At 59.6% G+C, this 25,637-nt stretch overlaps 1 protein-coding gene across 5 annotated transcripts in view; it reads left to right on the forward strand.

Moving 5' to 3' along the window:
• Positions 1-25,637, forward strand: part of SMG6 (SMG6 nonsense mediated mRNA decay factor) — a 109,237-nt gene that overhangs the window by 41,256 nt on the left and 42,344 nt on the right. For 4 of the 5 annotated variants that reach the window (XM_083806686.1, XM_083806687.1, XM_083806689.1 and 1 more), the window contains exons 11-13: positions 10,544-10,660; positions 11,176-11,344; positions 20,177-20,378. In XM_083806686.1, the coding sequence (XP_083662812.1) occupies positions 10,544-10,660; positions 11,176-11,344; positions 20,177-20,378 (488 nt within the window). Of the gene's footprint in view, positions 1-10,543; positions 10,661-11,175; positions 11,345-17,270; positions 17,786-20,176; positions 20,379-25,637 lie in introns of those variants that run through there. The other variant, XM_083806690.1, reaches the window with a different exon arrangement.

Raw genomic sequence — 25,637 nt, forward strand, 5'->3', positions numbered from 1 at the left:
CAGGAGGAGCACGTGGCCCCCGTTCACCACCAGGGACTGGCCGTGGCCGTGTGCGCACCATTGCGAGGGGGCTCCTCCGAGCAGGGCGAGCCTCAGCGCTCGCATCCTGCAGCACTTCACTCGCTTGTGGCGTGCCGTGATGCAGATAAGGGCTCCTGTGATAGAGGGGATGATAACGCGGCTAAAAGATCCCATGCTCTGTTTTACTTTGGTCCTTTCGCTTGTAAAATTCCTTTTCCTGCCCGTGGGAGTTTTCTAGAGAAGTCGCTGATGAAGTGTTATCGCTATCCTCAGTGCTGCATGAAGCATAGGGAGGGCTGGACACTTCGGGCCCAATAACTGGATCGCAGAAGCTCACTGGCTTCTGTCTCAAAGCATCTCCCTTTTGGATGCCTTTCGGCGTGGTATCTCTAAACCGCACAGAGGGTAGCTGAGGTATTAGGGAACTAACGGGTTTTCTAGGTTTGGGATGCTCACCTCGAGACAGAGGAGGTGGAGGTACCTTAAATACATGGTCCTTCCTGGGCTGCAGTCATTCATTTTCAAAGCAGAGCACTAATTAGCTGCAGTTGTGGCTGCGTTTGCCCGTTGTCTGCAAATGTGATCCCGTCTGTGTCAGTGGGGCCAGGCAGCAAGCGAGGGACGGTCAGATCCCAGCCACATCAGCTGAGCGTGGTTAAAGTGGTTCCGGATCCCTCTGGAAGAGCAGGACCGAGGCGAAGGCAGAAGCTGGTTGAGCCACCTTCGTCCCCAAAACACGGCTGTTCCCTGCAGTCCCCAGCCTTACCGATGACACGCGTGTTTCAGCACATGAGGAAGGGCTTCTCTGGGGGACGTTCATTTTGTGACAGCTGAAAATGGCACCTCGAAGCCGAAGAAAATGATACGTCGTTAGGGCTACCTTATAGCGTGTAAGTGCAATGGGGTTGACTTGAAGTTGCAAGAACAGCTCTGGGTCTCGTATTCCTGACCTCTGAATGCTCCATTTTGTGTTCGTTTAACGTTTTTGGTTTTTTTTTTTTTGCGTGTAATTTGTATGCAATTCCCATCATCTTCAGAAAAGCGAGCTCCCCCGTGGAACCAGGCGGACCTCATCTGGGATCCTCGCTGGGCGCCGAAATCTGGATTGACCGCGGCAGAGTCTGCCCCATCAGGGCATTACGTCTGGGTGTTGGTTTGGGGCTGGCGTCCTGGAGAGCAGGGTACGGCCCCGCTGCTACAGCATCGTCTCGCTCCTGCTGCTTCAGCACCCTTTTTCTGTCTGTTGCTCCCTCTCCTTTGTCTTCCCTCGGTTGGTTTCCCCTCCTGTTGGCCGTCCCAGCGGATTAACCGGCCGCTGCCTCAGCTGGCACGTGCGAGCTGTCTGCTAACACTCCGATTTTCACCCCTTGGCAAAGTAAGGGTGGAGTGAGGTGGCAGAAGGCACGCCCAAAGCCCGCAGCCATCCCCTGCCAAACTTCTGGTTCCTGCTCCAAAGTGTGAAGGTGCTGGGGATTTCACTGAAATGGTCGAAGAATTTTTAACTTGAGAAGAACAATATATTTTCCCTAACCTCATTCTGGCAAATGGCTGAACCTTTTTAGATGAAATTTTCCCAATAAATTTAGCTCGAAGAAAGCTTTTGGCATGGGGGACCGCAGCCTAAATGGTTAAAGTTTGGCAAAGTTGTTAGGAACTAAAAACAGGGTCTTACAATGGAAAGTGTTAGGTAAGCTTCACTGTAGGCACGGCCTCAGGGCTCTGCCCCTCTCGTAGGAGCGCGGCAGCGCTGGGGGTGCCGGCACGGGACTGTCACCAGCCGGGGGGGCTGAGCAGGCGCTGGCACGGGCTGGGGTCCTGCTGCAGGAGGGCAGGAGGCATGGGATGAGGGATCTGGGGTTTGCTGCCTCCCCGGAGGGATGGAGGAGGCACGGGTTTTGCTTTACGTTTGGCATTTGCTTCGCAAAGTGACACCCTGGAGCCCGGGTCCCGCAGGAAGCTGTAAAAAGAAGAGCAGCGAGTGAATGTGTCGAAACGGAAGCTCCTCGCTTTGCCGCTCCTGCCCCAGCAAAGGCGGCTTGCTGCGAGCGCTCCTGTCTGCACGCACTTTTCTCTCCTTAGCTTTTGCTCCAGGCACGAGGCGCTCACGAAGGCTCGCCCCGGAGAAGGCAAGTTGCAGGCTGTCTGCTCGCCTCGGCTGCCAAAAAGCCGTGCCCACCTCCAGCACCCGGGGGGGGCGGAAAGGCTGCCTGGCGTTCGCTGCGATTGTCCTGGTGAAACTGCACTCGGGGCTGGAGTAAATCTCTCGGGAAGCCCTGTTCACACCTCCTCCCCCGTTGTAAATAACATCTGACACAATTATGGCTGGGCGCGCGCAGCTCCTGGGTGGGATGCTAGTAGCAGCTTGCCGTGCCTGCTGCGTGCGCCGAGCCGGGCTCCCGGGGCAGCACGCGTGCCGGGCACCCTGCTTCCCTCGCTGGCCACGAGTTCCCTCGTTCGGGAAGGGGTGAAGGACCTGAGGACCACGGAGGCTGAGGACAGGGTATTTTTTTATTTATGTTTTCCATTTTGCATCATCCTGCCCCGCTGCAGTGCGCCTCTTTATGTTTCCATCATCCTCGTTTTTTCTTCTTTTGGCGTACCCCTGCCTTGTGCCCTGTTCCGTCCGGATGTCCTGTACACGTACCGTGCTCTGCTCGTCTTCGGGCTCTTTACCCTTGGAAACCACTCCAGCCCCACTGTGCTTGTGCATCCTATAGCAATATTCCCTCTGCAGCAAGAGCCAGCTGGTGCCGGGCTGGCCCAGAGCTATATATATACGTGCTGAGGAGCTGGCTTGCCAGCTCAGCGGGGCACGCTTTCTTAGGAGCTAGCCAGGAGCCGTGTACATTTGGACGTGGCAGCCTTTTAGCTGCCAGACGGGTCAAACCCCTGCTGCTGGTTGCTGGCAGGCAGGACCAGCAGCTCCGGGGATTGCGCAGAGCCTCGGGGCGAGCGTTCCCTAAGTCCTGGTGTCAGCTCGCCCGTTCGGAGCGGCCCTGCTGAAGGCGATGCTGGAAAACAATCGTTTTCCTGGTGATTCCCCAGGCTTTGCCAGTCGGGTGAGGCTGTGGGTGTCTTCAGCCCCAGCTGGCTGCACGGGAATGGCACGTCTTGGAGTGGACCTAGCTAACAAAAGCTGTCATGAGCACGGATCCGCCACCAGCCCCGGTTAGCAGGGGTGTTTGTGCCACTGCATGCCATGGTGCGTGTCCAAAAGCGACTCCTGCAGCCTCGCCGGGGCCGCAGGGTGCAGACCAGGCTCCCGGCCCCGCCGCCGGGGTCAGGCCCCCCGAGCGCAGGGAGCTGCGAAGTGCGGCTCGGCGCAATTGGAAATGGCTTCAGTCGGTGTTTTGACTGATGGGTCTTTTCAGGAAATTTCTGAGAATAACAGTTCTAAAAATGGCTGCTTCTTTCCACTGATATTTCCTGGAAAAGGCCGCGGTTAATTTTAAACCACTATCCTTTTCCCTTTTCAAGTGGAAATGGCTCTGTGCTTGTCCTCAAGGCTAATGTCACTCTCTCTGCCCTAGCCTGAGCTGTGCAGTGGAGCGGGACCACGTGCTGCTGCCCGGGCTTGCAGGACCACTTGGTCCCCCAGAGCTGCAGAAATGTGTGTTTTTTTAGGGGCACACACGCGGCGCATGTGCCTGCTTTCCCCGTGGAAACAAATAACCACCTCTCCCTGAGTCATTTCAAACCAACGTTCTTTGTCAGCGACTCCTGAGCCGCCCTGCGCACGCGAGACAGCCTGCCTCTAAAACCATTCCCTTGCTGAGCCTACAGCCCTGCTCTTCGGGGGTCGGGAGCACGTCCCCAGGTGGTTATCACACCCCAGGCTCCATCCCCGAGCGTGGCTCCGGGGCTCGGGGACGGTCGGGGCTGCGGGGTGAGCCGGAGGGGGCCGGCAGCAGCGCGCCGCCCGGGGCAGCCCCTTTGTGCCAGGGGCAGCACGGCTTCCTCTGCGGCTCTCGGGCAGGCTTGCTGCTTCGGGTTGGGAATATGTCATTAATTTTTATACCTTCCCCTGTAAACCATCGACCCTTTTTATGATGTCATGAGGGATTCCTTAATTTTGCAGCTGCTTCCTGGTTACGTCAGAGAAGAGCCTCCCGTCCTCGAGCCCAGCGCTGCAGTCCAGGCCGGCTGGAAACAAATGAAGTGTTGAATATCTAATGGCTTCCACAGGGAGAGCTGCTCCATCCTCCCCAGGCCCCCAGCATTCCTCACCTCGTAGGCCTCCCTCCCCTGGACGAGCTGGGGTTTCGGCGCGGAGCAGAGGGAGCCGCGGGCTCCTGGGCGGCTCCGGCTGCCGGGGGAGCACCCCTGTGCCGTGCGGGTCTGGGTGCTGCGGCTGAGACCCCCCCCCCCGGGGGCCTTCCTGCCTCTCTGCGGGGAGAAGTCGGCGCGGGGAGATGGATTTGGGGGCTTGCAGGTTGTGACTGCAAGCTGAAGGTCGCTCTGGGAGGGTTTCGGCCCTCTGCGTGCAGGTGGTGGCGTGCAGCTTGGCTGCAGGGCTGGGGCTGGCTGTCCCGACTGCCACCTGCGGATCCAGAGCTGGGGAGCGCCTTCCCAGCAAAACCGCCCGGCGTTCCCAGCATCTTTGCGTGGCATTAGCCAGGGCTGGGTGAGTGCATCTGGCTTCCCAGGCTCTTTTGGGGGCAGACGAGTGCGCGTGTGACTCGCCGTTCCCAGCAGAGAGCTGGGAGTGCCCGTGACTCACAGGACCTCGGCGAGGGGGCGTCAGGGAAATGCCCTGCAGCCGTGAGCATCCCTCCCCGCGGTTCTGCTGGTTTCTGTATTCCCCTTCCACCGCTGTCCTTGCCCGCTTCCTGCAGACGGCCCCGTCCCGCTGGGCAGCCCCGGAGCCCTGCCAGCGCCGCGTCTGGCGGAGGGTGACTCACGGGGAAAACTCTCCCGCGTGGCTGAGCGATAAGAGAGCAAACAAATCGCCTTCAGGTGGTGTCAGCTCGGCGCTGACCGGCCTCTCTTCTTCCCCGCAGGGCAGCAGCCGGCTGGTGAATCAGCCGTCTGTGCCGCCGAGCCGCTGACACATCACGCAGCGGGCTTCGGGCACGGCTCGCCCGCGGCCCTGCGCTCGCCGGGCTCCTCCACCTCCTGCGTCCCCCCGGCCAGCCCGTTGCGCCGTCCTCAGGACTGTCTGGAGAGCCGTTCGGCTGCTCGATTGCCTTCGCGTGGGGTCCTTTAGAGCGTCCCCGGGGCAGGTGGGTTCAGCTGGGGGTTCAGAGCGCGTCCCTGCTGCCAGCCGTGCCTGCGCCCGGCGCTGCTCCAGGCTTCCCGGCCCCGAGCAGCAGCTCAGGTTAGGCAGGACGGGGAGGGCAGCGTGGAAAACGTCTCGCTGGAGTCCTCCTGACCCTTGGCTGGATCTGATTGTCCGAATCAAAGAGATCTGTTCTCCTTTGAGACTCTGCTAGCGCTCGTTGGCCGGTCTCGGTGTAACGGCGAAGGATTCAGCGCTCCTCGCGCTCTGTGCTAGCCGGGTTGCAGACGGGAGCGTGTCTGCCTCTGCTGCCCGCCTGGGAGCTCCGGGGCCGCCGGGGCTTTCCTCCGCCGCTACCTGCAGCGTGCTCGGAGCGGAGCAGCCGGGAGCCCTCGCCTCCAGCCCTCCTGCCCCGTCCCCGCGAGCGCCCCTGCGGCCGGGGCCACGCGGTGCGCGCTCGCTCTGCCCTGATCGTCCCCCGCAGGATTTCCTTCTGCACATGGCACTCGAGTGGCTGTGAGAAGCTTCCTCCTGCAAATCCCCTTCCTCGGCCGCGGCTGCCCCTCGCATCGCCTGCGCTTTTCCCATTCCCATTTCCTGCGGCTGGTCGCGTTGCCCTAATAGAGGTTTGGCACTGCTGTTTTGTACACCCTAGTGGGAGAGGGGATGTGTTTATCACTTTTCCTGGAGATTATCTGTTTAAGCACTCTCTGACAGTTACAATAACAAGGGCAGCGCGTTGTGTTTCCCAGCAAAAGGACACTCGCTGCTGAAAGATGTATAGCACTAATTAGAAATACATAACATCCGGCCACATGGCAGCCTTCTCCCGGCCGCTCCATTTCCTGAGCTCAGACGACTTTGACGACAGTTGGTTTATGTTTTCCATGAATATAATGTTCTCAGAGAAACGCAAATTTCTCCCCGTTACAAAAATCCCCGCTCTCTCTGCCTCTCTCCCCCCTCTCCCCGCACCCTTCCCCCTGCGAAGCAGGTAGATTTATGGCTGCAGAGAGCCTGGGTCGGATCCTGCTGCCGGCTGAGCCGGAGCAAAGCTCGCAGCCGAGAGCCAAGAGCCCAGGTAGGCGCTCGCAGAGGGCGCTGCCGCAGCTGCGCTGCCTCGTCTGCTCTGCTCTGCGGGCTCCCTGCAAAGGAAACTGCCTCCTGGTAGCAAAACACCGCTCTTCGTGCAGACCGGTACCCAGCTGGAGAAAAACAAAACGTCTTTCCTACGTGCAGAGGAACAGGAGGACTCTTCTGCAGCTCAGGGGGTTTTGGTGATCTTCAGAAAAAAACAGCCTGGCCCTTTTCCCCGTCGTTTTCTTCTCTGTGCTTGCAGCCTGATGCTCATCAGCTCCCAGTTTTTCTGTCCCGTCCCCTCTCCTTCCTCTCGCTCCTGGGCTCTGCTTCAGAGCAGACAGCCTGGGTGTCGCTTAGAGGAGCTGTGTCCTTCTTAGAGGAATCCCCAGCTCACAGCCATCAGCAGTACGAGGATGGTTTTTCGGAGGTCCCCCTGTGCTGGACAGGAGCAGGGCAGCTGCTCTGCTGCGCGTAACGCAGGTCAGGTGTGAGGGTGGTTGGATGTAAGCGAAGTAGGAAGATGGAGCATGCTCGGGGAGGTGAAATCTTAGAAGGTTTTAGCTGCCGAAATTAATTCCTATTGAATATGGAAAAACTGCTGTGTTTCAGATGTTTATAGCCCGGCCAAGCGTGGACAGATTTCTAGTAGGACAGGAAAACTCTCTGTTAAAAAGGTTATTCTGCAGCAAAATCGCAGATCCCCTTTCCAGGATTTGCAGTTGCTAGATGAGCTCAAGGAAAAGGTTGTAAGCGTTTTTTTTTTCTAACAGGGGTAAGCCACTATCTTGTTTCCTAGCCCCGTTCTCACAAGTAGCCCAACCGTTCGGGCTAAAGATTTCCGGACGAATTCAGGCTGAGACAGGCACCCAGCATGGAAACTTCAGCTCCGATAGTTAGAGTTTGAGCCAAGTGGAAAAAAAAAAAGGGTCTTACGAGTGGCTGGTGTCAGGCAGGCTGCTAGAAACCCCGCCTGCGCGGCTGTCAGAGCTCAGGTCCCGCTGCCCCGTCCAGCACCTGGAGCCCTCCCGTCCGTGGTGGACGTGCAGCAGGCTGCAGGGCTGTAACTTATTTTTCTGGTGCAAGAAAACAGATCTTTATAAATTCAGCCTGGGAAGCGTGCGATAACGCAGATATACCAGGCTGCTGCTTCGGGCTGCCGAGTGTTCAGTGACGGTCCTGCTCTAAAACGCTGCCTGCTCCCTTCTCGCCCTGCACGTGCTTCAGGGTTTTGCTGGCACAGCTGACGTAGTGCTGCAGGTGATGGAGAACCGGGTCCAGCTCGAGAAGGCTCCCAGGAGGTGGGGTTTGGGAGCTCAGCTCCCTGCTGGGACTGCAGCGTGGCCACGGGTGTTTTTCTAATCTCGGCGTGACCTGGTGGCAGGGGCTGTTGGATGCCGAACGGGAGCGTTCGCCTGGCTGCAGGGGGGAAGGTGGAGGGGGAATTGGCCCCTGCTGAGACTCCTGGTGCTGTGCTCGGTGATTTCCTGCACGGGGTCACTGCTGGGGCTGCTGGTGGCGCGGCACAGCCTCATTGCCACCATCCTGGGGCAACTGGGGAAGCAGATCCGGCAGTCACAGGCTGTGCCCTGCCCGGAGCAGTCAGGATCTCTGTGCCTACACTTGGTTCTCTGGCAGCTGATGCCCCCGGGCTGTGCTGGTGCTGTTCGGCTGCAGGGACAGGAGTCACCTCAGCACCACAAAAGCCTCCAAGAACATCTCATTTCATCAAGTTGACGTCCTAATGCATCGTGCCTTACGAGCAGCACAGACCAGCTCAGAGGTAACGATGCTTTCTGGGCTCCAAAGCAGGGAGCCATCGCTCCCACACCCCATTCAGCAAAAAATCCAAACTGTTTCACGAGTGCTCTGCCCTCTGCTCATCCCCTCACCCTGAGCGATTTCTGTTGCACGGGCACCCGGGGGTGTTCGGGCTCTGCCCCCCCCCCCCCAGCCCCCTTGTCGCACGGTCGGGAGCCCTCGCTCCCGGCTCCCGGCTCAGCGCGCGCTGCGACTCCCTGCCTCCCGAGACAAGTGGTGAAAAGGCACAGAAAGTGTCTCCTGATTTATGGGGCTCTCCTCTTTTGTCCTAGAATTAAGCTCTTCGGAGCCTTTGCTGGCAGGGCTGGGAGCTGCAGCGCTGGTGCGCGTCCGGAGGGGGTGAGCAGCACCCGCCGTGCTCTCACCTGGGCCTTTCCCTGCCCTGCGAGGACTCGGGGAGGCTCCTGGGCTGCACGAGCCTCCGTGAAATGAGCCTCGCAAGCCTGGCCGGGGAGTGAACTTCCAGGACCAGCAGAGCTGTTTGATTTAGGGACGGGATGACAAGGTGGCTGAGCTGGAGGGCACTTTGGGGGGGACGGCGAGTCACCCAGAGCATGGTGCCCGCAGTCCCCGGGGCGCTGCCTGCCGAAATGCCTGGGCCTTTCCTGGCAGCACAGCACCCACGCTGTGCCCTGGGGACCTGGCGGCGCTCAGGCGGCAGCGCGGTGGCCGTGGTCTTGCCCCGTGCCTGGCGAAGAAGCGGAGAGTCCGGCATCACCGTGACGGGAGGAGGGAGCGCGGGGAAGGCGACTGCAATTTCTTGAGCTGGACCGTGGCCAGAGCGCTGGGACTAACACTCTTAATTGTGGGAAAGGCTTCATGAAAGAGATTTACTGTCCCAGAGTGGTCACATCTCCAGTTTTATGTTTCCTCCAAAAGCTGACAGCCCCGCAGCACGGCACTTCCTACCGGCGCTCAGCGGCACCGGCTCAGCCCTGGCCCGAGGAGCACAGCACCCTCGTTGGGCTGCCGGGGGCTCCCGGTGCCACCCTTGGTGGTCTCCCTGCCAGGTGCTGAGCTCGCTGCCTGCTCTGAGAGCTGGCCAAATGAAGTCTGCAGCTGATCCTCCCCTTTTTACCTGTGTTTTCTAGGTGCTTTTTCTTTTTCTAGTGGTTTTTAACCCTCCCCACCCCACTGCTCTGAAATAATTTACACTTAAAACCCCGTGTTTGTTCTCCGGGCCTCAGGCGTTTTGCTAGCGCCAGCTGGAACGCGGTCGGTGCCGTGCTTTAATCCTCCTGCCCTTCGTGCTTTAATCCTCCTGCCCTTCTCTCAGAGTCCTGAACCCTGTTACCTGCGCGCCGCTGGTGCTCATCTCGGCGGCGGCGGTGCCTGGGAGCCGGGCTCTGCTGGGGGCTTTCTCCCCGTCCCAGCTCTGGGACTTTGCTTGCACGGGCACCGGTTTGCAGTCGACATACAATCCCTGCACGATTGTGGTTGCTGTACGAAAACCTTGAAAAGCTTCCTTGGCTTGTAGCGGCCCTGCCTGCAGGGTGAGAGGTGGGAACCCTGGTCGGCAGCGGGTGACGGAGCCGGCAGTGGGTGACAAAGCCAGCAGCGGGTGACATGCGAGCCAGCAAGGTGCTGCAGCCTGCACCGAGCAAGCAGCAGGGGCTGGCAGGAGGCCCTCGGGCAGCGCGGGTGCCTCCCGTCCCCCTGCACTGCAGCTCCGCTCCTCCCCGCAGCGCGTCCCAGCAGCTCCCCCGCATCTCGGGAGAGGATGCGAAGCGGGGGCAGAGAGGATTCGGAGGGCAGGGGCTGCCCGCGAGGCTCAAAAATCTCCCTTCTGGCCCGGCGTGGGCAGCCTGGCACGCCGGCGGTGCTCCGGGCCTCGCTAAACGCGACCCACGCCCAGCTCCAGGCAGCTCCCTCGAGCCAGCGCCCCGCCGCTCGCAGCAGCCTCAGAAGTGGTTTCTGGCTGGGTGTAGATGTGCCGAGGGGATTTGCTCTCACTCCGAGGCGGCTCTGTTTGGAGGAGCTGTGGTCGTGTGGCATCTCCTTGAGTAACAGCTTCAATTAAGCTCTCTTGACAAGCTGTTGTGTGACTGCTGAACTGATGGGAGGAGCCCCCTCCTCAGCTGCTGAGGTTACAGCTCCAGCAGGGAGGGAGATCAAACAGGCAGCTAATTACCCTCTTAACACTTAAATATATCCTCCTGGTGCAGGGGAAGGCCTCGGCTCTGAGCAGCAGCTTCTGTGCTGGTAGCCCTCGGCACCTCGGGGCACGACGTGGGCAGTGCGACCCGAGCCTCTTTGCCGGAGCTGCCCCAATAACCACGTTTTTTCCCCTGTACGTGGAGCAGTCGGGACCAAGGAAGGTGTGAGCGGAGGAGCTGTTCATCCTGTACTATGTGGCGGTGAAGGTGAAGCGAGGAGGGGTGTCTGAGCTCTCTCTCTGTCCCGCAGAGTGCCTCTCCGAGGACTGCCGCTCTGTCATCCAGGAACAGGCCACGGCCCTGGGGCTCTCCATGTTCTCCCTCCTGGTGAGGCGCTGCACCGACCTGCTGCGGGAGTGGGCGCAAGGTAAGGGGCTGTGGCAGGCCCTGAGGCAGCCTGGTGGGGTTTGGGACCTCGTTCCCTGCTTCTTGTACGCTCCTTCCTCTCTGCTGGAGCTCTGGGTTTCTCCCCCAGCATCCCAATCTCTGCCCTGCTTAGGGCTGGATTACCTGGCACACCGGGTGTGCAGGCAGAAACCTTTGGAAGAAAGGGACAGACGCGGGGCGTGCTTTCTGCCAGCTATAGGGAAACACCCCAAACTGGGATCTCAGGATCTCAGGTGATCCCACACCTCTGTTACCATCACAATGACACCCTGCTGCCTTCAGTAAAAGACATTGCAGGCGTCCCAGCTCGCCCCCTAGGCCAGTCCACACAGGGAGAACAGCTCTGTCTTCGCCCTCGCTGTTCCCTTGCACCTTCAGGGCTGGGATGCTGGGATGTGTTGTTCATTCCCTGTTCCTATCCGTGATGGAGAGACTGCGTGAGTCTGGCTCCTGGCTGCAGCAAGCTGCCTCAGCTCTCACATCTTGTGTTTGCAGTCCAGCCACAGGAGGTGGAGCAGGAGGATGAGGAGGATGACATCAAGGTCTCTGCCTTGCCCCAGGACCTGAAGGAGCTGCTCCCCAGCGTGAAGGTCTGGTCGGACTGGATGCTTGGCCACCCGGACACCTGGAATCCTCCTCCCACCTCTCTGGAGCTCCCCAAACAGTACGTGCATCCTCTGCTCTGTCTCGTGGTGTCTGCTTCCCCCCTGAGCCCCTTGTGCCCCCTTTTCCCCTCGCTCACGCTTGCTTCCGGACGTGACACCGACACGAGCACGGCTCCCTCCCAGGAGAGGCTCGGTGTGCAGGGATGCCTGGTGGGGGCTTGTCACCCTTGGTGACACAGTGACTCCCTCGGTGAGGACAGGCGGCCAGCTCTGGACACTGAGAGTGTTGGGGGGCGAGGTGGCGATGAGGGGGTCTGGCAGGTGTCCTTTGCTTCTGGGTGCTAGGAGATGACCGAGATTTTTACCTGGCGCTTAGGCTGCGTGCTCTGGTTGGGATACGTCCCCGTTAGGCGCCCTGCTAGCCCGTCCCCTGTGGGAAGAGGGGAGGCCGTTTGCAGCACGAGCGTTTTACTGCCTTTTTCCTGGCTGAAACAGGCAAACCTCGGTGAGGCTGGGCTGGCCTGGAGCAGCTTACCTGTCCCAGAGCTCCAAAACTCACCTCCCTTCTGCTTCAGAAACGGCTCGGCTCTACCCCCTGCCACACAAAAAAGAGTTAATTTTCTAAACTGGCCGATTCCAGCCCATTAGTCCATAATGCGGACTAGGCAATTTGCATATTTTTGGACAGAAAACCGAGCGAAGGGGCCAAGTATGGAGTATGCGAAACTGTGTCTGAGCATGCTCTGTAGCTGCTTTCCCGCAGGATTTTCCATCTGCCTCCGGTACTCCGGATCCAGAGCCTGAAATCACGTCTTATTGTTAATCCAAAGGAGCCAGAACCCAGGGTGATGGGAAGGCGCATTAAGAGTAATCCAGCAAAGTGGCTTAACCATTAATGGGTCCCCGCTCCGTGCGTCAGGTCCAGTCCTGCTCTCCGAGTTTATTGCCTCTACTCCAGTTCTTTTTCATTTGGCTGAGGAAATGGAAATCTCACACAGGAAGTTCTGGGCCTCATTTTGTGGAGATGGAGTCTGTTTTCTGTTTGTCGGCTGCTCGGTGTGGGACCGCTGCCTGCTCATGTGAACTGCTGCCCATCTTTGGGCAGGAACTCAAACTGGGATCCGTCACGTGCGCCTCTCGGCACCAATCCCCCCCTTCCCCTCGCGCTGCCTGCGCAGGGAGCCGCCGAGCCCTTGGCGACGGGCAGCCTCGAGATGGAATTTCTGATCGGGCTCGCGCAGCCAGCGCTCGGCGCCTTCCAGGGACCGGCTGCCTCCCCCCCCCTGCCGCGGGCTGCGGGCGAGGGCCTCGGCGGTGGGGCGCGAGGCTGCGTCCCCCCGGGCTGCTGGAGCAGGTGCAGGCTCCCGCTCCTCCGTTGAGGCGGGAGGAGGCTTCGGGCACGGCCTCCCCCGTGGCGTGTCGACGTGGGGAGCTGTGGGCATGGGCTGGGGGCTCTGCTCCGCAAGGTGCTGGCTTGCCCAGGGTCTTTGTATCGTCGCAGAGGCCCAGCTGCTCCCACATCTTGCGTGTAGGGTGGCTGCGGAGCCCCTCCGGTCCCTTACTTTTAGGGCAGGGCAGCCTTCCAGGGGTTGGCTCCCAGCTCCTTGCACCCTGGCCCTTGGGCTTACCAGCAGCGTGCCCTGCCCATGGCGAGGAGACCTGCTGCTCTTTCACCCAGGCCTTTTGTGCTGGCCCAGCGTTGTGTTCCCAGGTGTTGGGGGGCTGGGACAGCAGGACAGCAGTAGCTGAGCTTCCCTGGAGGCAGGTGGTGGGGAACAGCAGGGAACCAGCCCTTGGTTGTGACCTGGGGCTTGCTGTGCTTTCCCCGGAGGTAGGAAAGGAGCAGGGGAGCACTCAGTATTTCGGGTCTCTCTTGCCACACGCCTGCTGCCTGGCCTGGGGCCGCTCAGTAACCAGGTGGAGCCGCCAAGCTGAAGGGTTCAGATAGGAACAGCTTCAGAAAGTTCAGAAGTAAAACGGAGGGCAGAGCAGCAGGCCTGCTGGAGGAAGCCAAGGCTCGTGGGCAGGGCGAGCACGCAAGGAGCAAGCACAGAAGCCAAGCTGCAGAGCTGTGAGTAAGGGGCCTGTGTTACTGTACACGTGTTCCTGCCTCCCAGGAGGGGGCTGCGCCACCCAGGTCCGTTCCTGCACCAGTGCCAAGGGAGAAGCTGGTGGGAGGCACTGAAACCTCCCAGAGCTCTGCTGCCGCAGCTTTCGGTGCCCCTCAGGGTGACGTGGGCGCAGAAAAGGGACAGTTTAAAAAAAAAAAAAAAGGCCCCACTTAAGCACAGAAGCACCCTGCAAGGATGCCACGAATGTGCTAAAGCTTCTGGAAAAAAACAGGCCCCGTACCCACCTGGCAGCCCACCAGGAGCAAAAGGCCTGGCCCAGAGCTTGCATCAAAGTGCAGCTCGTCCGGGGCCAGCGGCGCTGCCAGAATGACGGCCTGGGCTCGGGGCCAGCGGGGCAGCTTGTCAAGCCTCCGCCAGGGCCTGGGCTGCTGGGGCTCAACATCCCGAGGCCTCCGCTCGTGCTGCGCTCGCCATGTTCGTGATCGCCGGTTCTCGGTAAGCGGGAGAGCTGGGGGACTTTGAGAACGTCTAAACTCAGCCCAGCTGTGGCAGTTGGTTTATTGCTTTCAGCTGGTACTTGAACCCGGGTCCTGGTCTTGGAGTCTTTCCCAGGTTTAATCCCCGGAGCTTTCTCTGCAGCTGTATGACACTGCGCTGACCCCGAATGAGGATAGGAAAATAGAAACGGTGCCAAGCCAGAGTCTCTTTTTCATTTGGAGTCTGGCTGTCTGCCCATGACCAGGGTTACATAATGGGAAACATAGCTGGGGCTCTGGAGAGCCCGCGTTTCACCACGCTGCCCAGACCTTCGCATTCTGATGCTATATATCTTCCTAATTGTAGCTCGGATGCATTTATCACACTGCTGGATTTGAGTCCTTACAATAAAAAAAAAAAAAGGCGCACCGAATTCCTCCGCTCGCTGCTTTCCCCGTTGGACAGAGACGGAGGGGAAGGTGCGAGGGTTGAGCGCTGCCGGAACGCGGTGCTGAGCCACGTGGGAGTGGGCTTTGCGGGGCAGGAAAGGGTGCTCGGGGAGGCTTTGTTTTGGGGTTCTTGCCTTGGCAGGGAGGTGGGAGTGAGCCCAGCGCCGGGCAGGCATCCCCTCCCGAGCTGGGAGAAGCTGCACCTCTCCCCAAACTGCTCTCCCTGCCCCGGCACGTGGATCCTGCTCTCGGCCCCACTTGGATAATGGCTGGGGCTCAGGGGATGCCCTGGGAAATGGGGAAATGGGTTTAGGCTACAAGGCCACGGAGAGGTCTTGGGCTACTGAGTGCGGTTGGGAGGCAGAGTGCTTCCTTCCTCCTCTGCCTCTTTCGGAGAGGAGAGGCTCAGCGGGTTTTCCGTGGTGCTCTTCTCTCTGGGTTTTCAGGATCAGGAGCTAAACCCGAGCGTGGACATCTCTGCCTCGGAGCAGCAGGGCCCTGTGTTTTGGGGTTGTTTGTCTGGAGCAGGCTGCTTGCAGGTCTCCCAGCTCCTCTGGCTGCACGCAGCTGTCGGTTCAGTGTCTTAAAAAGCGTTTCCCTTGGAGCACGCTTACACAGCAAGCATCGCACCGGGGTCCGAACAGGAGCCGTTGGTGCAGCAGTGCATCAGCATGCATCTTGCAGACCTGCTGGCCCCGTGCGTGCCGTGCAGGGGTGGGAGGTGAAATAAAGGAGTCTGGAGGAGCGGGGAGCAGTGCGTTTCCTAAGGCACAGAGACGAGCAGCAGCCGGGGTGAAAAGTGAGCCTCCAAGGAGGCTGCTGTGAATCCCTGTCCTCTTGAGACGTGCGGCTGAGGAGCTGAGACAGGCAAAGGCTGGGCACCGAAGAGCAGAGCTTCTCCTTGCTCTGTTTTGTTGCTGTAGTTGGAACCTGTTGGAACTAAACGAAAGGCAGGAATTGATGGGGAAGCCAGTGGCTCGGCAGATAACCTGCCACGAGGCCGGCCCCGGAGAATCCGCACTCCTTCCACGCTGGAGCGAAGGGCCTCTCGGTTTGTGGAGCCTGTCTGCAAGCATTTAAAAATGGTTAATTTAAACCGAGTACGAAATTAAATCCAAAAGCTCTGAGCACATTCTAGAGCTTACCTTCCCGGAGAGATCTGCCAGATCTCTCTCATCACATCGGTCTTGTGCAGAAGTGTCACCGAGATGGCAGCTCCCGCTGGGGGAGATGGACAGAGCCGGAGGCGGGGGTGCCAAGAGCTTGCTGGAGTTTGCGGGAGACGAAATGGAAAATCCCTTTCGCAGACTTGAGCCTTGTTAGTAATGCTGGCCACCAGAGTTTCCCTATCAAGACATCAAAGCAAGGATTCGGAGGTGTCTCGGTAGTGTAAACCTGGCCGAGAACGGAGGTGAAGTCGAGTGAAGTAGGAGCCAAAAGGCTCCTCGGAGAAGGGCTCTGCCTTGAAGCAGAGGCTGGCTGGGGGGAGGCGGCGTGCGTTTGGGCGAGGAGAGAGTCCCTGCGGCTCTGCGGGCAGCTTCCTGGGGGAGGGATGGGTTTGTGGGGCACCCGAGTGACCAAAGGGACCGCGTGTAGGGCAGAGAGGGGCAAAATCATTGGCACTGTGGGGCAGAGGGGCTCGGACCCTGCCCCATCTCCACCCACAAAAGCTGTCCCCGCATCCAAGTGCGGGGCACGGGTGGTGACCGCTTTTGGGACGAGCTCCCGCCCCGAACCCCCTTTTGTCCTTCCCAGCGGAGCTGCTTTTCCTCCGGCTTCCCCTGGGCCGGGCCAGAGGGGTGGGAAAGAGGAAACCTGGGAGCGGGATGCGGAGCACCGTGCACGGCGCTGGGGCTGGCTTCTCGCGGAGCGCCGGGAGCGCGCCAGCCCAAGTCGTTTGCCATCTGCGCGGCAGCGTGGCTCTCGGCGGCTCGGGAACACAATGCAGGGCTTCTTTCGCTCCGCTCTTTCCGGGTTTGTTCTGCAGCTGTGGAGTTTTGAATGTTAGTGTTTAAACAAGCTGGTATTACACAGGAAATGGCCACCTCCACAGGCCCCCGCAGGCTTGTAACATGGGGTCATTGTACTTGATATTAATCACCAGGCGGCCCGCTCCCCCAGCGAAGATGGTGGCTCGCGCGCGGGCTGCGCAGCACCAGCCCCGGCCACCAGGGATCCAGGCTCGCTCCGTGCCCCCGTGTGCATCTCCCCAGCGCCCTCTGCTCCTCCCCACCTCCGTGCGTGTCCCACGGCCCCAAATGCCCCCCCCTTATCCCGGGCGGGAGCTGTCCCCACGCCGTGTCAGCGCGGCCACCCTGCGTTCCCTGCCCTCGGCCGCGCACTTGTGCGGCTCCCCTCGTCCTCGGGCTGCGTCCTGTCGGCCTGCAGCTGGGCTGCGCTCGCACTGACAGCTACATTAAACCTGGAATCCTGAGGCAATAAAAAAGAAATTAACTCTTATTTTTTTTTCCCCCTCCTGGTGGAATAAGCAAATGGAAATGTGTCCGCGGGGAAGCGAGCGAACCCCCCGTTCGGAGGAAAGACCTCGCGCTCACCCCCTTCTCGCTTCCTCGGTTAAAAGCTCTGGGAGCCCCGGCCGTGTACCTGGGAGCTGCGTGCCTGGGCTCGGTGTCAGAAATTCGGCACCTCCCTCCATGGAGGGATGCCGAGGCCGTGGCACCGCGCAGACGGAGCCCTTCCAGGCAGCTGGGCCTGCAGGGGCTCGGCTGGGTGACATAAGCCAGAAGTGCCTGGCCGTGGCCGCGGTGTCCTAGGAAGGGGCAGCAGGGAAAAGGCTCCAGGCCGGGCTGCCCGGGGCTGGGTGACCTGCAGCAGGAGCAGGAGACCCGCCGGGAGCCCTCGCCGGTGGGTGGCAGCCAGGAGGTGGTCGTGGCGGTGCCGGGAGGTGCGCTGCGGAGGGGGAACCGCTCCAAAAGGGAAGGTAGAAAATTGTTGGACCCGCTCTCTCTGTTACTTCCAAATCATAGGAGAAAACCAGAGCAGAAAGGCCAACGCCTCCTGCGATGTTGGCTTTTTGAAGGCTCTGCGGGACGCTGCACGTGCCAGGGTGCTGCCCGGCCCCCAAGCGCTGCGGCCGAGCTGCTCGGGGCTGCCTGCAGCAGGAACTCGCTACCCGAGGAGCCGGCGCACGCAGCCTGTGGTTTGACTGAAGGAAGCCCAGGGTGGAAACCTAACACGTCCAGTGCAAATGACAGATGTGGCGAGGCACCGCGGGGCTGCAGGGAGCCGGGGATGAAGAGGATAAAGTGACAGGGACCGCTCTCACGCTCAGGGGGCTGGGGCCGCCCGAGGGGGCTGCGGGCTGGCAGCGGCAGCTCACGTGGCCGGCGCCGAGCCCCGTGGCAGGAGAGGGCTCCCTGAGCCTTACTTGTGCCGTTCCTTCACCCCGCCACCACCCGTGGCCCTGAAGCGTCCCCAGTTCTGGGTACCTGCCCTGCCCCGCATCCTGCTGCTGCCCTCAGCCTCCCTCCCTCGCTGCTTCTCCCCATCCCTGCCTGCAGCCCCCGTTCCTTCAACTCATTCCTTTCCTTTCTCCTCCATCCCGGCCCCGTGCACCTGGCTCCCTTAGCCACCTGGGAGCATCCCCAGCACCGCTGCCCGTCCCCGGCGCCGTTCCTTCCTCCCCATCCCTCCCTCCCAGCGCTGCCCGAAGCCTCGGCGGCTCCTTCGGGGCCCCTTTGGTGCGATGTGACCGGGCTCAGGCTGCACGGCCCCGCTGCCAGCAGGGCGCCGAGGGACGGCTGAGCCTCCTTGCCCCTGCGCATCTCCCCTGGGCAGAGCTCGCCTTGGAGGTGGCCCAGAGCAGCCCTATCGCATCCGGTGCTTGTCTCTGCAGCCCGGGCCGGAGGATAAACTATCAGGGCTGTGGGGCAGTGGATCATTCCTCTTATTATTTTCTTCTTTTGCAGATAGGGGTCGTGGAAAGTTCAGTTCCTTTTAACCCTCGCAGCTCTGTTTATTTTCCAGCTGGTAGCACAAACGCAGCGTTTCCCATTACATCACAAAGGGCCTCGGACAGATCCCTCCGAAAAAAAAAAAAAAAAAAAGAAAAAAAGAAAAAAAAAAACGTGTTGCAACTGTTTATTTTTTTCCATATTTAAACATTTCTGACAGCCAGACCTGGCTGAGCCAAGCGATGGAGCTTTGTGAATGAACCCAGCTCCCGGTGTCTGTGCGCAGAGGGCTTTGAAGGACCTCTTCTCCTCTGCAGCGTGCTGGCCGGGGCTGGCTTCGGGACGTGGGCGACTCTGCGTTACATGTGTGCTGATTACGTGCCGGGCTTTGATTAATGGCCGCTCGTTCTGCCTGGCTCCCAGGACGCTCTTGAAAACAAGATGTTTCATTTCAGTGCGCTTTCCTGGTACATTGATTCCCGTAAATAACCGAGCGCAGACTCTGTCCACCTGGAGCAGTTCAAAGAGCAGGGGGCCTCTCTCCAGCCCGCGGCTGCCTCGGGCCGCCCTGGTCACTGCTGCACCCCCGGGTGCTGCTGGCTGCTCCGCCGTGCTCCAGAGCCGTGGGGCAAAGGGGCAGCTCCTCGCGGACACAAGGAGCAGATCAGCCTGTTTCCTCTCTTCCCTGCTTTCTTTCCAGTTTATAGGCTAAAAAAACTCTATATAAGTGGTTTTAAAAGTAGGAGTGAGCGGTGTGGTAGGAGGCAGCCCGGCTGGCTGCAGTGCCCTGTGCTTGTTGCATGATTCTTCTGTGCTCGGGGCCATCCTGGGATGTGCTCGTTGTCTGTGTTACGGGCATGTGTGATGGGGATGTGCACAGGCATGGGGCTGTGCCATGGGGATGTGCACAGACACGGGGCTGTGCCATGGGGATGTGCACAGACATGGGGTTGTGCCCTGGGGACGTGCACAGACCCGGGGATGTGTGATGGGGATGTGCACAGACACGGGGATGTGCCATGGGGATGTGCACAGACCCGGGGATGTGTGATGGGGATGTGCACAGACACGGGGATGTGCCGTGGGGATGTGCACAGACACGGGGATGTGCTCTGGGGATGTGCACAGACACGGGGCTGTGCCATGGGGATGTGCACAGACATGGGGATGTGTGATGGGGATGTGAACAGACACGGGGCTGTGCCATGGGGATGTGCACAGACATGGGGATGTGTGATGGGGATGTGCACAGAGCGCTCCAGGGCTGCCCGTGGCCTCGTGCTGGTGCCCCTCTCCCTGCACGTGGGTGCCACCGAGGCAGGTGAGGTGCTGGAGGCGGCTGTGCAGGTCACCCACCAGTGCCGAAGCCGTGGCCAGAAGTAAAACAGGGGCTAGCCCCACGAGACTGAGATTCAGCTAAAAAATGCCTGTGCTTCAGCGCGTGGCTGCGGCACACGATGGCAACAGGTAGAGCCGGGCGAAGGAGAGGGTGCCTGGGCTGGGCTGCAGCCCCCTGGGCGCTGCCTTCACCCCCGCAGCAGCGCAGGAAACAGGTCCTCTCTTCCCAGCCTGCCTGGAGATTGAGCAACGAGCAGCGTTTCTCCCATCTGGAACGAGCCGGGTTCCTGCCGGGGCTGCCAGGGGCTCCCCGCGGGTGCGCGCGCTGGCCCCGCGGCGGGCAGAGCCGGGCAGGGCGGCGGGCCGGGGCCGGATCCTGCCCGGAGCCGTTCCCCATCCGGGGAGCTGGGAGGCTCGGGGTCGGCTCCGGCTGGCTGGCGGTGAGGGTTAAAAGCCCTCCCGGGTTCGGTGCCAGTGCAGCTGTGTCCGGAGCCCTCCCCGCGGGGCACGTCGGCAGCGGCGCGGGGCGCGGGGTGGCGTGCGTTGCCTCATCTCACCTCTCTGGTATTCGCTGCAGCGTTGCAGGCAACTCCCAACGCATTCCAGCCCCGAATTGCTCACGTCTCTCCTCGTTCTCCCAGGGTCTCAGTAGATGTGTGGGCGACGCTGGCTGACTTCTGCAACGTACTGACCACGGTGAATCAGTCGGAGGTGCCCCTGTACAAGGACCCAGATGACGACCTTGCCCTGCTCAGCCTGGAAGAGGATCGGCTGCTCTCGGGCTTCGTTCCCCTGCTGGTCGCCCCCCAGGAGCCCTGCTACGTGGAGAGGACCTCGGACAAGGTCAGCAGTAGGCCAAACATCCCCCCTCGATTCCTCCAGACTTTTATTCTTGGGAAGTTTTCTGTGCAAACGGAACACGATTAAGTCATTGAGAAGGGTGTTAAGGGAAAATATCGACCTTTCAGCCGCTGACATCCAGCTCTGTGTCATGAAAACCCCTCTCGACTTCCTCTGGTGTGTGTGTGCTCGCTGGCATGTTGTATATACGATCATTTCCTCACTTGTTTAAATAGTGCAGCTTGTGTTGGCAGTGCTCTCGGTGCACTCCAAATGGTTTGCATCATGCTTAAAGCACCCTCCCCCTCCCCCCGGCCACAAAACTCTGCCTTAGGAAGGCAGCCAGGACTTTTTTCCTTCTCTAAAGAGGAGAGTGATAAATAGGTGACTAGAGAGAAGCAGACACCATGTGTTAACGTACAAAAGGCTTTTAGGAATATGAAGCATTCCCCACTGCCCCGCTCTCTATTTTCCTTTCTTTGCTCTAGGAGCCCATTCTAGCCTGAACTTTCCTTGGGCTGTTTGTTTTTAGAATAATGAAATCAGTTCCCTTGTTGATGTGGGGTTTTGGGTCTGCTCCCTGCCACCACCTGGCCAGAAGGGACCCGGGGGCTGCCTTCGGATAACGTGCCTGAACCTGATGGGGGGATGGAGGAGGCACAATGGCATTTGTTTTGCACGCCCTCGGAGGCACGGCAGGATGAGAGCGGCTCTCCACGGTTTCCTGCTCGGAGGCAGAACCGCAGCAGCACCAGTGGTGCTGAGCGGGGCAGGCGCTGCGCCAGGAGGAGAAGTGGAGCTGCGGGGACCGGGCTCCGCGGAGAGCCTGCGTGTGACGGGGGCAGCGGCGCCTTCCCCTGTGCCACTTCTTCTTGGCGTTTTCCTGAAATGACTGTGAGAAATTGGGGACCTTTGTCACACGGGGACCCGGGAGGTGCGATTTTCTCTTTCGCTTCTCTGTCCGCCCTGCCCCTGCTCACAGCGCTGCCCGGGGCAGGGCAGGGGGGACCCAGTACAGCTGGAAGCTCTCCCAGTTCAGGGAAGCACTTTAGTCCAGGGAGTCTGTGCGTAAAAAAAGGATTTTCAAGGCTCTGTTTGAAGGGGTTAAAATAGACAAACGTGCCCCAGGCACGCACGTTTGCCAGGTGTGTGCTGCTGGCCGTGGAGGGGTTCTGCTGGGGACGGTCCCTTTCCCAGCGCCCCGCGCAGGGACCCCTTCCCCAGCACTGAGCCTGGTCTGGTGCCCCATAACGTGGTCCCGGTGCCCTGTACCGTGGGCTGGTGCCCTGTAATGTGGGCTGGTGCCCTAAACGTGCCAGAGGGGGGCCGTTATTCCCCGCGGCCTGGCTCCTCTAACCACACACCGGTTTATTCGGAGTGCCATCTACCTGCCCTGCCAGGCACTTGCGCTCACGTGCGCGAAAGAGGGGAAGCATCTTTGTCCTACGGCCGCACCTGGGCTGCAGAGCTGCTTTGTCACCCTCTTGGCTCGCTGTGACCCTAGTGCTGAACGCAGACGCCGTGCAGCAGCACCGCTGCGAGCTGCTGTCCGTGGCGGCGCAGCAGCAGCCACCCTGCAGGGTTATCGGGTGTGCTGGTGCCAGCTCAGCCCTGCCTTCCCTCCGCACATCCCAGAGAGAAGGAGCCAGGCTTGGATGTCCCGTCCGTGCCCCCCCTACGCTCTTTTTTTTTTTTTTTTTTCGCCTCCCCAGCGGGTCGTGTTTGGTTTGAACGTAGCGGACCTTGGGGCGGCGATCCCACCCAGCACGCCGGGGTGTCAGCTCCTGTTTGTGCGAGTCCTGGAGCCCCTCTGCGCGCTCGGTGCGTGGCGCTGTGTGCCGGTCGCTGCCTGAGCGCCACGCACATCACACCCGGGCAGAGAGGAGGCCACCAGCACCACCAGGACGTGCTGAGCAGAAGCGGCAGGTTCGGTGGGGGCCTTTCTCGGTCCAGTACTGACTGTTTTTACTGGGAATCCGGCTGGTGACCAGCAGCTGTGCGTAGTCACTCTGCAAAGGGGCATCAGAGGGGACGAAGGGGGACCGGTGGGAGAGAGAACTCAGATGCTCGACTTCCAAGAAGGAACTGGAAGAGCTGGGGCGTTTTAGGCTAGAGGAAATTCGGGGAAAACGCAGGCAGCTTGCAGCTACAGAAAAAGCTGTCGTGGAGAGGAGGAGGAGAACAAGCTGTCCTCCAGCTCCATGCTGAAAAACGTAGGAAGGAATGGGCATAAATTGCAGCAAAATAGATTAAGATTAGGCTCGAGGAAAGGCTTCATACCTGAGGGTAGTTAAGCACTCGAAAGCGGGCTCCTTAGTGGTTCTGCAGAATCTCTTCAGCATTAAGAGACTTTTAAAAGCAGGCTGGGCGGCTCTCTTAGGTACAGCTTGGGTGGAGCGAACTGCCTTGGAAAAGGAGACAAAGTGACCTCTCCGGACCTCCCTGCCCCGTTCTGTGTGATTCAGTAATACCGCGGGAAGGGCCCAGAGTGGCAGCAGCTGGGTGATTACAGTCAGATGATGGCCATGCTCCACAAATCTTCTCTTTCTGCCGTGTTAGCGAAGTGAATTATTTGCCAGTGCAGAAGTGGCGTGCTGTGGAAGGCAGCACAGAACGAATCGGGAAGGTATGGCTGGGGCGTGAACCGGTACGCCTTTCACGGGTGACTGTGAGCAACATACACTTTTCCTACAAAGAAAACCCCAATTCAGCTCAACCAGAGGATCCTTAAGTGCAGTCCCTAGTCCCCCATTCCACTCCCTGCCCTCCTTTCGGTGCGCAGAGCCCAACAAATCTGACTCCCCAGCAGAGGCACCTGTGCTGCTGGCGGCGGAGGGACGCTGTGTCCGTGCTGAGCACGGTGGCACGGGGCGAGCTGTGTCCCCGAGCAGGCGCTGCGGTGGCACAGCTCCGTCCGGCACACACCACATCCAGTCGTGTTGCAGGAACCTTCCCACTTGTGTGCTCCTTGTTGGCTGCTGGCTGACCGGGCTGCAAGAGGTGAGAACTGGCGTTTCTGTGCAGCAAGAGCTCTCTTTTCCATATTGATTTTTCCCTGCTGTTTAGCAAGTTATTCTTCTGCGCCCAGTCTCAGGCTTGGCTCAGTTTTCAACCCTATGTTCACGGCAGGTCTTCGCTGGAGGCACACAGACTATGCACTGCTCTTTGTACCGTACCCTGTGAATTTCTCGTGAGCTGGGGGGAGGATTTCGGTACACCAGGGTGGCTCTGGGAAGCTCGCTGTGATGCCGTTCCTATCACTTGCATGGCTGAGAAGAGCCCGTCCACTCTCTGCAGCAAGGGTAATATCTCACCTTGCGTGCTGATGCTCCAAATGGTTACCCCGTGCTTTTAAACTATAGTTTCTTAATGGATTTTGGAAAAATTCAGGGGAAGGGAATCTGTTTAAAGGCAAAGCTGGAGTGCATTGGGCTTAAAATGGTGTTGGGTTATTGGCTCCACCAAGAGGATGGTTGTTTTGTGAGCTCTAAAGGACAAACACTGCGCTTCCCCCTTCTTTTTGTTTTCCGTGACCCATTTAGCAGATGGAGTGCAGAATTCAGCCAGAGTTTCTCAGCAAGTTTCTGAGCGTTTGGCCTGGCTCTTATTTTGAGTGAAAATGTTCTGACTCCGTTCGTTGCCATGAAGCTGTGTGTCAGGATTCCTGCTGGAGCCAGTGTGATGCTTCGAGCTTCCCATCGTCTCCTGCACTGTCATTGAAGCTGTAACCAACAAAAGCTGGCTCCGGGGTGAACATAACTTGGTGATGTTTTCCTGGGCGTATGTTGGGCAGATAGCCACTGCAGCTTGTGTGATGGAACACCACCGAACGTACCAGTCAACGGCAAACTATGCAGCCTGGTGCCTGGGCTGTCAGACCGTCTGCAGCCCTCGCAGCCGAAGGAAACGCTGCCAGGGATGGGAGCCCGGGGTAAAAGACCTCCGGCTCAGCCAGCGTCGGACCCGGGGTGAGAGCAGGGAGCGGCGGCGGGGCTGAGTGAGGCTGCAGGGAGAGGGAAGGTGACGACTGGGGGTTGACCAGGCGGTGCGTGGTGCTGCTGAAGGGGGCTCTTAATGGAAAACACTCGGGTTGCGTCGAGGTTAAAGCAAATCCTGGTGGTGGTGCATCTGAGATGCGCGGGGGGTCTGTTTTTCTGCCCTAACTGGCACGTTCCTGGGGAGCTGGGGCACGTCCTGCTTTCCTCAGCTCTCCTGCTGGTGTCTCACGAGCATCCTGCCCCGTGGAGCTGGTGGCGAGGCTGGAAGAGGGCTGCAGAGCAGGGAGGTCCTCGTCCTTGTTGTCAGTGCTCCTTGTGTGCATCCCTGCAAGCTCCACCTGGGCTTGGCATCCCCACCTGAGACCTGCCCGGCCCACAGGCACCCCCGCACCCTGCAGGGCACGCACTGCCACGTGTCCCAGCCAGGGAGACACGGAGGAGAAAGTGTTAATGTCCCTTCCCACAATAAACCTCTCTGCATGGGGGGTCCTGAAATCCGAGCCTCTCTCTCCTCCCCCAGCCCTGACACACGTTAATAAAAGGTTTTTAAACGCCAATAAAAAGGCAGCAGCCCCAGCTCACCAGGTCCGGGGCCCAGGGTCCTTGGGAAGGCACTTCACAAATGTGTTTTTTGCATTTTCAGGCTTTTGGCTGGTGAATAAGATTGAGGAGAAATACTCCTTCCCCTGATAACAATACAGTGAGACGCAGGATCAGCAGTGTGTGGATTAAAACCAGACGGTGCATGATTAATACATATGCTTATAGGGCTAGTCACTGTGGTTCCCTCCTCTGAAACAGAAAGGCCCTTTTTTTTTTTTTTTTTTTCCCCCTCGTGTGCACGCTTGTGTGTGGAGTGGGCTGTCTCAGACACTCACCGCCCTGCTAGCCCGAGCCCTGCCTCATCTCAGCGGGCAAACCAAAGCCCTGGATTGGGAGGCTCTGAAAAAAAGCGGGCGGTATCGTGCTGTATCAGCCCTGGGCGCTGGGTCCTGGGCAGCTCCAGGGCGAGCCGGTCAGCTTTCCACGCGTGGTGTGGTTCTTGTTGCACGAGTTCTTGCCTCCTGCTCTTTGCACTACTCACCCGTCAGTGCAGATGGCCCCAAAGCCAAGCTTTCCTCTCCTCGGAAAACACAAACCTCTTTCCTCTGTTCCCTCCAGCCCAGGTGGATGGTCCACGTTTTGCCTTCGCTCCAGTTCCCCCACCGTTTGGTGAGCTAACAGCCTTTGAGTTAGCTGTTTAGGATCCTCTCCTAGTAGGCTT

Source organism: Anser anser, assembly GCF_964211835.1.
Source record: "Anser anser genome assembly, chromosome: 20".
NCBI classification, from domain to species: domain Eukaryota; kingdom Metazoa; phylum Chordata; class Aves; order Anseriformes; family Anatidae; genus Anser; species Anser anser.